A 12,993-nucleotide genomic window follows, 5' to 3' on the forward strand; every position below is an offset into this window, starting at 1 on the left:
ATAACCGATCCCAAGACATCTTTGAGGTACCAGAACCCCAAAGCTGACCAATGTGTATGTCGGGGGAGATAACGGTGAGAAGCCACTCTGAATGCCAAATTATATGGTCTCTCCCTGCAAAATGCACTTGAGCTGGAAAAGATGAATTTGAAATGATTCATGGACAGTGGCTATTTTTATGAGATAAAATTAAAAAAAATACTGCAAATGTCAAAAAGGCTGTGATCTGCAGAAAAGCTAGAGGAAATCCAGGCCTTAAACAGTAAAATAGGATTTAAATTAAGAGACGTCCTTAGGAAGGAGGAAGAAACTCAACTCCAAAGAGCAAGGGAAGAAATAGCAGTTATCGTGGCCTGGATATATGCTTGATAAAGTCTTGGGAGACATGGAGGAGAGACACAGAAGGGTCCAGCACAAGGACTAGAGCTTCAGACACCCCTTGTTCTGTTGAACTCCTGTTCAGCTGGTTGGCTCAGTCCTTTGGGAGAAACTGTCTCCGTGCTGCGAGCCATGCAAAGGAGGTGAGGTGTGTGGTGCCGTGGCCCATGTTGCCACTCCAAACTGTGGCCCTTTGTCTCGGATAGGCCCCATCCATGCTGTGAGCTGTGTGAGGGAGGTGTGTGGTGCCCTGGCCTCCCCTAGGAGAGCCCTGTGGGTGCCATGAACTGTGCGAGGGGGAGTGCGGTGCCATGGCCTTCCTCTAGGAGAGCCCTGTGGGTGCCATGAACTGTGTGAGGGAGGCGTGTGGCACCATGGCCTTCCTCTAGGAGAGCCCTGTGGGTGCCATGAACTGTGTGAGGGAGGCGTGTGGCACCATGGCCTTCCTCTAGGAGAGCCCTGTGGGTGCCATGAACTGTGCGAGGGGGAGTGCGGTGCCATGGCCTTCATCTAGGGGAGCCCTGTGGGTGCCATGAACTGTGCGAGGGGGGCGTGTGGTGCCGTAGCTGACGGCGCCACTCTGGCCCCCGGCATCCACCTAGGAGAGGCCCTCCGGGTGCCGCCAGCCGCGGTGCCAGGGTGCACGGCGCCGCGGGAAGCGCCCGCGGGAGCGCGGGGCCCCTCCGGCCGCAGGGGCCGGGGGGGCCGGGGCCAGCGCGTCACGGCCCCCGCCCCGCGGCCGCCGAGTGACAGCGGCATGTGCGGCGCGGCTATAAATGCCGGGCAGTGATTGACAGGCCGGCGGCGGCGGCGGCGGCAGCGGGGCAGAGGCAGCCCGGCCGCGGCCATGGGCTCGCTGCGCCGGGCCCTCGGCCAGTCCTACGCGGGCAACGGGCCGCTCTCGCCGGGCCGCCCGGGCAGCGTCGAGGACGCCGAGGAGGCCGAGAGCGCGGCCTGGGCCTCGCGGCCCGACCGGCGCAGCTACCTGCTCAGCATCCGGCCCGAGAACAGGTGAGGGCGGCCGCGGGGGCCCTGCCGGGGGGCGGGCGGCGGCAGCCCCGCTCCGGCCCGGCTGACAGGAGGGGCCGGCTGTGCCGCGCCTGGGCCTTGAAGCGCCTGAAGTGGGAGCCGGGCCGCCGCTCTGCCGCGGTCCGGTCCGCGCCGTCCGGGCTCCGGGGGCTCGCAGGCCGATCCCCGCAGCCTGACGGCACTCGCCGGCTCGTCTCTGCCTGTGCGGCCGAAGGCTCTGGAGGGCTCCCCTCTCGCCCCGCAAAAGACACAACACCTCCCATTGCTCGCAGGGAGAAATAACTCCCTCACCTCCCCGGCGTTCAGTCTTGGGAGCTGTTAGTCTCGAGTCACAAGACTACAGCTAGAGAGCTGGGAGAGCGTGGGGGGTGGCTGGGGGGTAGCGGAGGCGGCGGAGCGTGGGTCGAGGCTGCTGCGCTGGTGCCCGCGTTGGTATTTGCTTGCTTCGGGCTGTGGGAAGGAGTTACTGACTGAGAACAAAATCTCATAGGAAGGGAGAGAGCCCAAACGCCTTGAATAGTTAAAAAAGAAAGACATAAGGGATAGGAAATAAAGTCGAGCTGTTCTAAAATGATTTAAAGGTGAAATGGAAGAGCTGCTACCAAAGCTTTGAAATCTGAAGGCATGTTCATACTGCAGTGGGAAAACATTGGCTATGTTTTTTGATTGTACTGTGGGAGGAGAGCAAGCTGGTGTGATCAGTGATTTCTTTTCTTTCTTTCTTTTTTTTTTTTTTGTTTTCCAAACTGTGAGGCAATACTGCAGTTTAAAACAAACTGATACAGTGATTGAACTTGAAATTGTATCACAATCCAGGCCTCTTTTCTTTCTGAAGGCAAATCGTCCCAGCGCATAGGACTAGAAATGACGTGTCTGCAATCCACTGGAGACTCTTTCCAAGATTAAAAAAGCAGAAGTGGGGGGGTATACTGATGTTATGCGCTTGGTTTTCACAAACAATTTAGTGCTTGTTTGTTGTAGCCTGGAAGAGGGGGACTAGCTTGTCGCTTCCAAGAAAGGGGATGTATTTTTGTTTTTGTTGCTGGGGCAGAGATTGTCACTGTTGTGCATCTTTCTATAACAGGGCAGGTATGTAAAGTTGACTATCTTGCTGTAAAACCCTGATGGACACTAGCTTCTGTGTCTCTTCTCACTTTGGTATACTCAAGTTAAACTTGCGTATGGGGCACTGTGCTAACTTTCCTGGCTTCATTGTAGTGAAGCTGCTTGTGTGTTATCTACACCAGCCTCTAAGCAAGAGGCCTGGTGTGTGTGTGCCTTATCTTATTGCCAGAAAGGTATTTCTACAATGTAGATATGGACTAAGTAGTGATGAGAACTACATTCCTGGGTTAGAAATGGCCTTAGGCAGAAGGTCTATGGTAGGAATAAGGCTCTTCTCTCATGGGAGAAGGTGTGACAAATAGGTTGACAACTTAGGCTGAGGTTACCACATAGAAAGAAACATGCCAGTGAAGACAAAGGCACTGCTAATTGATTAGTCACCCAAAATAAAGCCTACAAACTACTTAGAATTCGCTATTCCTCAACTTAAATGCTCTTAAAATGAGTGTGCCTTTTCCTTAATGAAATTTTATGGGTGACTGGTTTCTAGCATGTCAAGGCTTTATGCCTCAAAGAGTCTGAGATATGTGAAAACAAATAAGTAGGGAACCCCCCCCCCACCAAAAAGTGCTGACTGAAGTCAGATGTTCAAGCTGTGGTGATGCCAAAGTTAAGTTGCTTAATTCAGAGCCTTTGTGCTTGTATCCTATTGTGCAATCTAGTTACATACAATGGCATCTTCTGCACCAGCTAATACTCATATTGTATCCACAACCAGTCTGTGACCTCAGACTATACTTAATGCCAAAAGGAAATCTGTAATTGAGCACAATACCTTCCTTCTACAGATCAAAAAGTCCTTAAGTAAGCTGTTAAGCTGTTGAGGCCTTTTGGTTGCTTCAAGCTTGTCTTCCCCACCTCCCCTCCCACCCTGAGTAGGTTTGCCTTGCAGATTTAATCAGTTTATTCATAAAGGAGGGTTCATCGCTCTTTCAGGTACCATTTCCAGTGCTCCAAACTGGAAAATTTCCAATCCTGGAAACTTTGTTCATGGCCCCTGAGGAAAACGCCGAGCAGTGTGGAGCTCACATGCAGTGAGAGGAAAACGCCGAGCAGTGTGGAGCTCACATGCAGTGAGTCTGACCTGTTCCAGATGTGTTGACTCTGCAGCTCAAGTGCAATAAATCCAGTCTGGGTCTGCAAGACTCTGGGTCCTGAATATCTTGAATTTGTCGTGCTAGTACTGTATGGTGGGTACACACCTATTTCCAAGTATGGGAGCCTTATGCTTTTGAAGACAAAGTAAAGGTGTGTTGCCAGGTGTATTGCCATGTTTAATTCGCGGTGGATTCGTTTTCCACAAGTTTGGCCAATCCCTTTTTCAACTTGTTTATGTACTTGGTCATCAAAGTCTATGGCAAAGCAATTTCATTTTGCCTGATAACGTCAGTGGCTGGCCCTTTCTGTTGTAAGAAGCAGTGAACGGCATTCTCTAAATAGCAAAACTGATGTTTTTCCTCTATTCATAACATAGCTTCCGGTTTCCCTGACAAAAAAGGTAGGAGTAATATAGAAAGGTCTTATTTCCTGCATGGCCCTGGGTGTATCTACAAGTGCTGAAGACTTGAGCCAGAAACTCACAGAAATTGCAGAGCCGCAGAAACTCACAGTAAACTATTGTTGTCAGTGATGCAGGGTAAGGGATCGAATGAAATGGGGCTTTTATATAATTAAATAATGCATCCTAACAACGCTGAAAAGCAAATGAGTGGAATTGTGTAGCAAGACTTTGAGAAAGCATTTGAGTTTAATGAAATGCAGAAACATCTGGAGAGCTTCCCTGGGAGCATTTGAAAAGCAAGATGAGTGAAATACAGATAGCATTCAGCAGTTTTCTTTAATGCAGAATGTATTTGGATTTGGCGGGTTTGAAGCTAATGGAAGCGGAATACACAAAAGTGCAGATGCAGAATTGAAATTGGAGGCTGCTGCAGTGGTTAGAAAGCAAAATAGATATTCTGATCTGAAGAAAGTGTTTTTCAGGCTTCTCTATTGCTGTCATATATATTTATAGAGTATGTTTAACTGAAGTCTTTATATCTACTCTCTTCACTCTGTCTCAGAACAAAGCACTAGAAAGTGAGTAGTGACATGGCAGAGGTGCTTAAAGGCATGGAAATGCCTTTGTGAGTAGAAACTGAGATTAGAGATCCTTATTTCTGAGGAGCCTCATGGGAAAGTTTCGTCTATACAGTTGCATTAATGAACTGTGTAGAAAGAGTAGCCTGGATGGTCTTACTCTGCTTAATTCTGTAGGAAGAAAAGGGTATTGTGTAAATTGAAAGGATACTAACTTGAAAACCAGTGCATGCTTTTGTTCTGGTTAACTTGTGGAAATTGGCCATGGTACGGTGGAGACCAAAAGATTCCCTCTTACATAGGCTATTCAGAGGTTTACTTTTTGGGCCCTTGGGAGCGACTCTTTAAGAAGAACCTTTGCCTTGAAACAGATAGTTCAATGACAGTAAATTCCTGGCTTTCTTCTGTCTTCTAATGTACCTCATAATGGACAATGTGAGTGGTAGGTACTGGACTTGGTGACTTGCTCTCTGCCATGGCAGTTGGCAGTTGTTTTGTTTTTGCTTTTTTTTTAATTCTTCTGTCTCAAAGCACTCGGCTATAGTTACTTCAATGTGAGAGCAAAAGCTGCCAGTCCTGTTCAGAGTCAGTGTTAGCTGCGTTTGCGGCCCACAATTTCAAGATCTCTTTTGGTATCCTTTGCGGCCCACAATTTCAAGATATCTCTTTTGGTATCCTTTCTGTAAGAACTGAGTTGAGAGAGCATCTAGTTCAGAGACGCAATTTTATGTAGACTTGTGACAGAAGCTTCATCTGAGTCCTAGGCAAATTGTTGTTGGTATGAAACAATTTGCACTTCTCATCTAATGCAGATGTCTGCCCTGAGGTCTTGTTAAACCGTTGCCTCCCTGCTTGAATATCATTCTACTGTCGTAGCTTCATCTATGAGGATATTTATAGGGTATAGTGACATTCTTGGACAACTGTCTTCACTTGTGGTGGCAGTTCAGCCCAGGAGAGTGCCTTGCAGTGTGTGTGTATGTGTGTTTTTTTTTTTCTCCCTAAGTTTCTGACTAGGAACCATTCCTAATCTTGTATCTCTTGTATTGCTCCTAATATCAAATGAAGGTGAAAGATCTGTTGTTATAATCAAGTGAGCTGAAAACACAAGAGTGCTTAGTTCCTGAAAAGCACTCTTAGCTTCTCATTCAGGGGAGTTCCCTCTTTGGCAGTTTGAGATCTGTAACTTCATATGGGACCTTGCTTTTGGCAATAAGAGGTATACGTCTCTGATAAGAAAGCAACTGAGGCATCTGAGGGAATTCAGCATTTCTGTCTTGTCTAACTGAAGTGTCTCAAACCCTGAAAGAAGGGAGGCATGCCTGGTACTCACTCAAATGACAGAAGTAAAGGTATTAACGGGTCAGTCTCTAGTCTGTAGGCTCTCTAGGGTAGAGCTGTCTTTTTGCTATTGGTATAGCTACCTGCAGAGTGGTGTCCTGTTTGAATGGGACTCCTTGGCAGTTTTATGTCGTGCATAACAATCCCGAGCTGCATTATCAGCTCCCTTTCTGAAGCATCCTGACTGTATCTGCTAGAAGAAGTCAAACCGATCTGAGTTAGACTGGTAGATCAAGGTGTGGAATTGGATGAACAGTGCCCTTTGTGAGCACTTTTAAAATGTAAAAATATACTGCAGGTGTGAATTTTGTTCTTCTCTGGAAGCATTATAAATAGAGATGTTTTCCAGAGCCTGAGATCTCATCGTATTGCTTGGAAGGGAGTGGCATGGTCTCATGTGCAATAGGCATCTCTTGTGCCACAGCAGTGGCGATTTCCAGGAGACAGGATTCAAATCTGTTCTTATCCTCGCTCTATCTCAGCTAGAGAAGGGAGGTCTTAGATGAATGAGGGTGCTGTTCCCTCTCACTGACTATCTTACGTTTTATAGGCCAATCCAAGAAGTGCAAAGCAGAAGAGCTGTTACAGGGACAACTAGATTTTTCACCTTGCTTATTTTCCAACCCACACCCACTAAGCACAATGAGTTCAGTGAGATACTGGAAAGATGTCAGTTCATTTGAGCAGCTCATTGAACAACGTTTCCTTTGCTTCCTTTTATACTTTCTAATTCCTTGATTTCTTTCAGCTAGCTACCAGGCAAATTTGGACCACAGAACCAGTAATACCTTAGAGTTCAGGTGCACAGATCTGCATCATCTTCAGAGTGCTGGAGGTTGATACAGGAACATATAATCTAATCTATTTATTGTCTTCTGTCCTCTCTGTTAATGAAATCTAGCTCTAAATTGTTTATATGCAAGTCAATGTTCATCTTGGCTCTAAGTGAATTACCTGCAGAAAAATGCCGTATTTCTCCAGCTGTAACATCAATTCATTCTGTGACCTTGACAAGTAAAGACTCAATACATCCCTTTTCCACTCTGTAGAATACCAATGTGTCTTGTACAACTCCATAGCACTCATAGCTACTGTCACAAGATTGCTGATAATTATTGCCACAGTATATGAAATACAAACACACTTGCTCTGTGTGTGCATGAAGTGCTTGATAAGAAGCGGGACACATGGCAGTAAAGAAGCCTAAGGCATAACCACACGTACCTGAAAGCTTCATTGTTGGCTTTTAAATTCGAAAATGGTTAGCTACTGACAGCTGAGAAAACATTCGGAGTGGCTTGTGTTTGTCTCAAGCAGTGTTAACCTTGGAGGCAGAGAAGTTCATGTGAAATCTTATCCCTAGAAGTCTGCATGTGTAAAGCATGCCCAATAATATCATGGGTCAGAATGCCAGTAACAGGGAGAGTCTGCAAAGGGTTGTCCGGGTGAGCCCTCTGTCCCGCTCTTCAGATGGAAGTGCTGCTCTGTTCTCGGTGGGTTCTTCATCTAAGGAGCTTTTGGCCAACAATGCTTCCATAAAAACATAATTTGAGGTTCTCAGTCTTGCCATCATTGACACATTTCCCTGATTTACTTGCTGCACTTGGCAGTTAGTGTGACTCAGTCAAATTTGTATGCCGTTAAGAGCTCTGAAATGTATTAATGTCTCTGCAGCTCAAGCGGGTCAAGCGCATGTACTTGCACATGTGAGTAGGGAGCCGTCATGAAATGTGTTTTAATGTCTTCTAAGCTCCTATTGACTTCCATGTGAGGACATGAACTGCAAGGAGAATGATTTACTTATCTGAAGGGGAAAAGAAACAAGGACATAGAATTTCGTGCAGTGACTGCATGAGAGGGCTTAGAAAAGCTACAGGATTTAAAATTATACTTTTTAAAGCAATTAACTCTTCAGCATAAGTGAGGTGATGTACCAGTGCAGGCCATCAACTTGAGCAATATTTTTAGTGATTAAAAAGTGAGTGTGCATGACAGTTCTGCCTCCTACCCTTGCAGCAAGACTGAAATTTGGCAGTTGCATGGAAAAATAGGGGAAAGATTGTCCTCATTTCCAAAGAAAATTATGAAGATTTGAAGTGATAAAAGCTGTAAGAGGATGGTGAATGTCTGAAGAAGTTTGAAAGCGTCTGATGAAACAGAATTTAAAGAAGAATTAGGGGAGGTAGGAACTATCCAGAAAAATAGTAAAGGGGTATAATTCTTGTGGTCCAGTGAAACGGCAGTTAATAACCAGATCAGTATTTTTATGGCTAGCTCTTAACAAGCTATGCTTTGCTTCCTAGATGCCTAGCTAGCCAAGGTGGGTTTCCTACTGCTGATTTTAGACATGCTCAGAGCAGACCTCTCTGAGCTAACCAGCCAGAGCTCCCTTTCTCCAGTGGAAAGAAACTAGCACCTTCAGACCTTGATTTACCTACTTTAGTTGTAACCCTGAGAATGAGATGAGTTGCTACCTTGATCCTTTTATTATAACAGGCCCCAAGCTTGCTCAGAGGAGACAAATCCTCTGCAGATGCTGCACTTAATTAGCTGAATCCTGCACTCTGTACAGTATTAAATCTCTGTGGAGAACTTTGGGCTTAGACTGTCAGTATCCCAAACTGTCCCATTGCTGGGGCATCTGGCATGCCTTGCTTGGAAGTCCCAGGTATCCAAGTTAATATATTGGTTCAGAGCACAATGTGGATATGTCGGTGCAGCCCTACATGGGGATACTGTAAACGTAATTAAAACAAGGTGAAACGCCAGCTGCTTGCAGGCAGGCCTGTTTTATTTGAAGCTTTTAGAATTTGATCTTCCTCTCTTTGGGTGTAAATCTGTAATCCGTAAAAATTCTGCTTGTTTCCTTAGAATATTGAGGTTAAATTTGAGTTAGTACTTGGGCTCTTTGTTTCTGTTTTTGTGTGCGTGATAATATCAAGGCCCCTCAAGAGACGATCAGTCCAATATTCAGCATTGTGTTTCAGGATGTGCAGTGAATAAAGCCTGGGTTGTCTGCTCAGCACTGAGAATTGAAAAAGTACTGAACAGTGTTTAATTACATGATCACTGAACAGTGTTTAATTACATGATCACATACACAGGCACAAGGGAGTTGTGATACAGGCACCCTTTATTCTGGCTCTTGTCTTTTGAGCAATTTACTTTACTACCAAGAAAAGACTCCTTCCCATTTATCTTATGCAAGTAAGCATCATATGTGTGGGGGGGGGGGGGGGAGAAAAAAAAAGTCTGCCTACTTTAGCATTCTCCAGCAAGCATTTTAGGATCTTCCTTCTTAGCTCCTCGAGTGATGTCCATGTCCTTAGTACTCCTGAAGGTCAAAAGCACGCTGTTTCCCTTGCCGTGGCACACAAAATGTTTGAGTCCTTTTCTTGTTGGAAAAACTGGGAGATGTGACTCACCGCATCTCTGCATGGTTCGCAGCCAGCTAGAGCTGCCCTGGGGCAGTCCGGAATGCAGGGGCACTTCAGAAGGACGAGGTGCAGCAGTGCTACCATCTCCTAGGGCTACCTGGGAAGGCTGTACTTGGGAGAATTATGGGGAATGGGAAGCTCAGATCCCTTGGAAAGAGGTCACAGCAGGGAGAAGAGCAGCTGAAAGTGCAATTTGAGCTCTCCTAAGCTGTTAGGGTGGCTGGGAGCAACGAGGACAAGGTGGCGTACTGATCAGTAAGGCAGGTACTGCAAGGAAAGCCTTGTAATGCTGGAGGGGGCTTGGTGCTCAAAGGCATGCCCCATTTATTGGTGCTCAAAGGCATGCCCCATTTATTGGGGCTCAACTCAAAAGTTGAAGGCTGCAGGTCCTCTGTCATGTTAATCTGACTTCTGCTGTGGGCCAGTACATTGCATGCTGAGTCGGATCAGGGAGCTGATTGTCAGTCTGTTAAGGTTAGTGTTTTATTTTCCAGCCAGATAGCTCCTGATCTGCTCATCCTCTGTCTGTGTGAACACCAGTGTTGGCACTGGGGAGTGATCAAGAATGTGCACCTGGGGGTGGAGAGGGAGAAGCTGCTGCCAAAAGGGCAAGTGCCACTCGTATTTGTTGGATTAAAGCAACTTCTGAGCAGCTAAGCCTTCTGTATTCCTCTCTCTAAACTGTCTTCCATCCCCTGATCTGAAGGAGAGGAGTTAGAGCTCTTCAGAGGTTTTGGGGTTTTTTTTTGGTAAAAGTCTCTGTGTATGTTATTATTATTTTTTAAATCAGCTTAAAGGCCTGGTACTTTTTTCTAATCTTTTTTAGTTCTTATGGTCACATGGAGACTGCCTCCACAAGTGGAAGTGTTGCATATTTGGCAGGATCAGTTTTCAGAAACTGACTGTGGTCATTTTTAGGACAAGACTTTGAGTCCTGCTGACTTCTGGGCTCTATGCAAGTCCCAGTCACACAGTTCTGGTCTTTTGGATGGAAGACCTGAAGACATGAACGTTTCTTGCTTCTTCATGCTGTCTCCTATAGTATTGTCATAAACCACTAAAGAAGTTTGGTTGTTCCATAGTGGCCTAAAGTGACCAAGGCTGAGAAGGCTTGATCCATCTGCCCGTACCAACATAGGCGTTTGATTTCTTACACAGAATTCCCCAAGGCTATGTCTACGCTGTGGCCACTTCTGAGGCTACATGCTGCAGTGTAGACATAACTAATGTTTATCTCAGCGTGATTAAACCATTAACTTGGGTACTGCTGGCTAGCTAGTACCTGGTTAGCTTTATGCTTCCGATTGCCCTCTAGGTGAGCTCAGGCACAGTCTAACGAACTGCTCCTGCCTGCTGCAGGTCTATGCTGAGAGGTTATTTCCTACAAACTGCCAAGGGCTGCTGCCACAAAATGGCAATGTGGCTGTTTAGCTATGGGCATGAACCATCCCTGGAGATGGTTCTCTGGGAGAATTAGCTGCCACTGGTAAGTAGCTCATCTGATGGGTGTCTCTGTAAGTCTTGGCACTTCCTTTTATTCTCTGAATTGGTTAATGTTGTAACATGCTCCTGCGAAGAGAACAAAAACTATAGATTCCTGTAAACCCTACTTTTTTAAAGCCAGGTGTTAGTTATTTGGTTGGCAAGCTGGAGAGCGGTGTATAAAGACTGGGGAGTTTTCAGCGTCTCCAAAAAGCTGATACCTCTGAACTTGAAGTACAGAGTGCAACCAGCTCAGGCCGCCTGCTTACCAGCGGAGAAATGAGTTTGCGGCGGTCTGCGCTCCCGAGTGCCATTTAACTGAACGTTTCCTGGGTGAAGTTGCCTGCTTTGTGCCCAAAGCTGCGGATGGTGCATGGAAGGCTCAGGTGCTGCTTCTTGGAAACCTACTTGTATAAATGTCCTTACATTTATTCTCTGTGGTTAATGACCATTTCATTTTTACAGCCTTTGATTACCATTTACAATGCGGCTTGCTCATCCTGGCAGTCAGCCTGAGTAAGGCAGCTGTACCTTCTTTTAATAGGAACTCTGACCTGTGCAAAACGACTCATCATTAATGCATCTCTATAATGGTTTGTTTATTTCAGCTCCTTTCCATGCTTTTCTGTCTAATGGTTTTGTATGCTGTTTTTTGCTTAGCTTATCAAGCAGCAGATTATCTCTCTCCAGTTTAGGAAGGTAAAACTACAATGCATTAAACTTCTCTGAGCAAGCACTGTGCTGAATCTGACTGCACGTGATTAATGCTTTGGTACTAATTAAAGAGAGCACTGAACTGAGGTAGCCTTATTCTGCATGATTGGGTCTCTAACACTTGCTTGAACTGCAGACAGCGAAGTGTGTTTGTCATAAATCCTGTGTCAAGGTGCAAGAAATATTCATCTTTCTTAGCCAAAGGATGGGTGTACAGTTTGTTCAGCTATTTCTTGATATTAAAGTGAGACTTCCATACAGAGACTTGTTAAAAATTAGAACACGTGACTGCGCTAAGATGCTTTCAAAGAAGAAATTTTCTTCTTTCCCCACCATCCTGTGCTTTATCATGGAAGTTTTCCTTCATTTGGACTCTGCATTGAACCACACTTACGCAGTTGTACTTTGCCTCTGGCAAAATAGCATATTTGGAAGTCAGTTGGCATTACTATTGGCTGCAATAGTGGTTAGAGGATTGACTGTGGAGGGAAAGACCTCTGCAGAATGCTCCTATAGTTCTGGAATTGTTAACCAAAAGGTAAGGGAGAGAAAATGGTGATGAAGCTGACACTTCTCAAGTCTCCTTCTCCTGAAGACTACTTTTGTATGGAAATCCCTCTTTAATGTACAAAGGCTACTGAATTGCCAGCCTCCTCCTCCTAGGCTGGAGGGCTTTTTCTGCAACAAAGATGCAGTTTCAGGAAGGCTCAGAGGAACAGTAGCTGCCACCTTGTATTAGATTTCCTGAATGCTCTGAATTACTGATATGGAAAGCAATTTGAATTGGACAAGTCTTGTTGCTGCTGGAATAACTCAGCTGGGAACCATGCAGTGCTGCAGTCTCTAAAACCTGCCTGTGATTAATACAATGGTTTCTTTGAAAGATTAAATTGACCTTGCGAGGTTTTCTGCCAAGTGCACGGAGTATATTGGGCAAGCCTTGCCTGATTCATCTGCTGTGCCTGCAGAGTCCCCAGCTTTTGGTGACGTTGCTTTCCAGAGGCATTCAGTAGCCTTTGCTGTATTTCACCCAACTCTGGGATTTGCACTGCATAGACTAGACTTATTCCTGGTATCAGTGGCATGGTACTGCGGTTAAACTTAGTTCTGAGTGTAACTATGTGTGTGCATCACTGTTTTTTTGGATAAGATGCTGATCATGCTACTCTCTTGCTGGGATATGAAATGTTAACTGAAGCTTGGGAAGTTCTAACTTCACTATGTGGGTCTAAAAGGCATTTACTGGTCTGGGGCTGGGAATCTGTATCGACTGGGCCATCAAAACCTCACCAGTAACTGCCTTGGCAGCGGATTGTATGCCTTGCTCTTTGGAAGTGAGAGGTTTTTTTCCTCCTAGGTTTGGAGTAGGGAAAGATTTCTTTGGTTAGAAACAGCTATTGGCTCCCAC

At 45.7% G+C, this 12,993-nt stretch overlaps 1 protein-coding gene across 1 annotated transcript in view; it reads left to right on the forward strand.

Moving 5' to 3' along the window:
* The first annotated feature begins 1,184 nt into the window (after positions 1-1,184).
* ALPK3 (alpha kinase 3) overlaps positions 1,185-12,993 on the forward strand; it is a 35,473-nt gene continuing 23,664 nt past the window's right edge. Inside the window, exon 1 of the mRNA XM_068958455.1 lies at positions 1,185-1,389. Within this exon, the coding sequence (XP_068814556.1) occupies positions 1,226-1,389 (164 nt within the window). The 5' untranslated portion in view covers positions 1,185-1,225. The remainder of the gene's footprint in view (positions 1,390-12,993) is intronic.

Source organism: Struthio camelus, chromosome 12, assembly GCF_040807025.1.
Source record: "Struthio camelus isolate bStrCam1 chromosome 12, bStrCam1.hap1, whole genome shotgun sequence".
NCBI classification, from domain to species: Eukaryota; Metazoa; Chordata; class Aves; order Struthioniformes; family Struthionidae; genus Struthio; species Struthio camelus.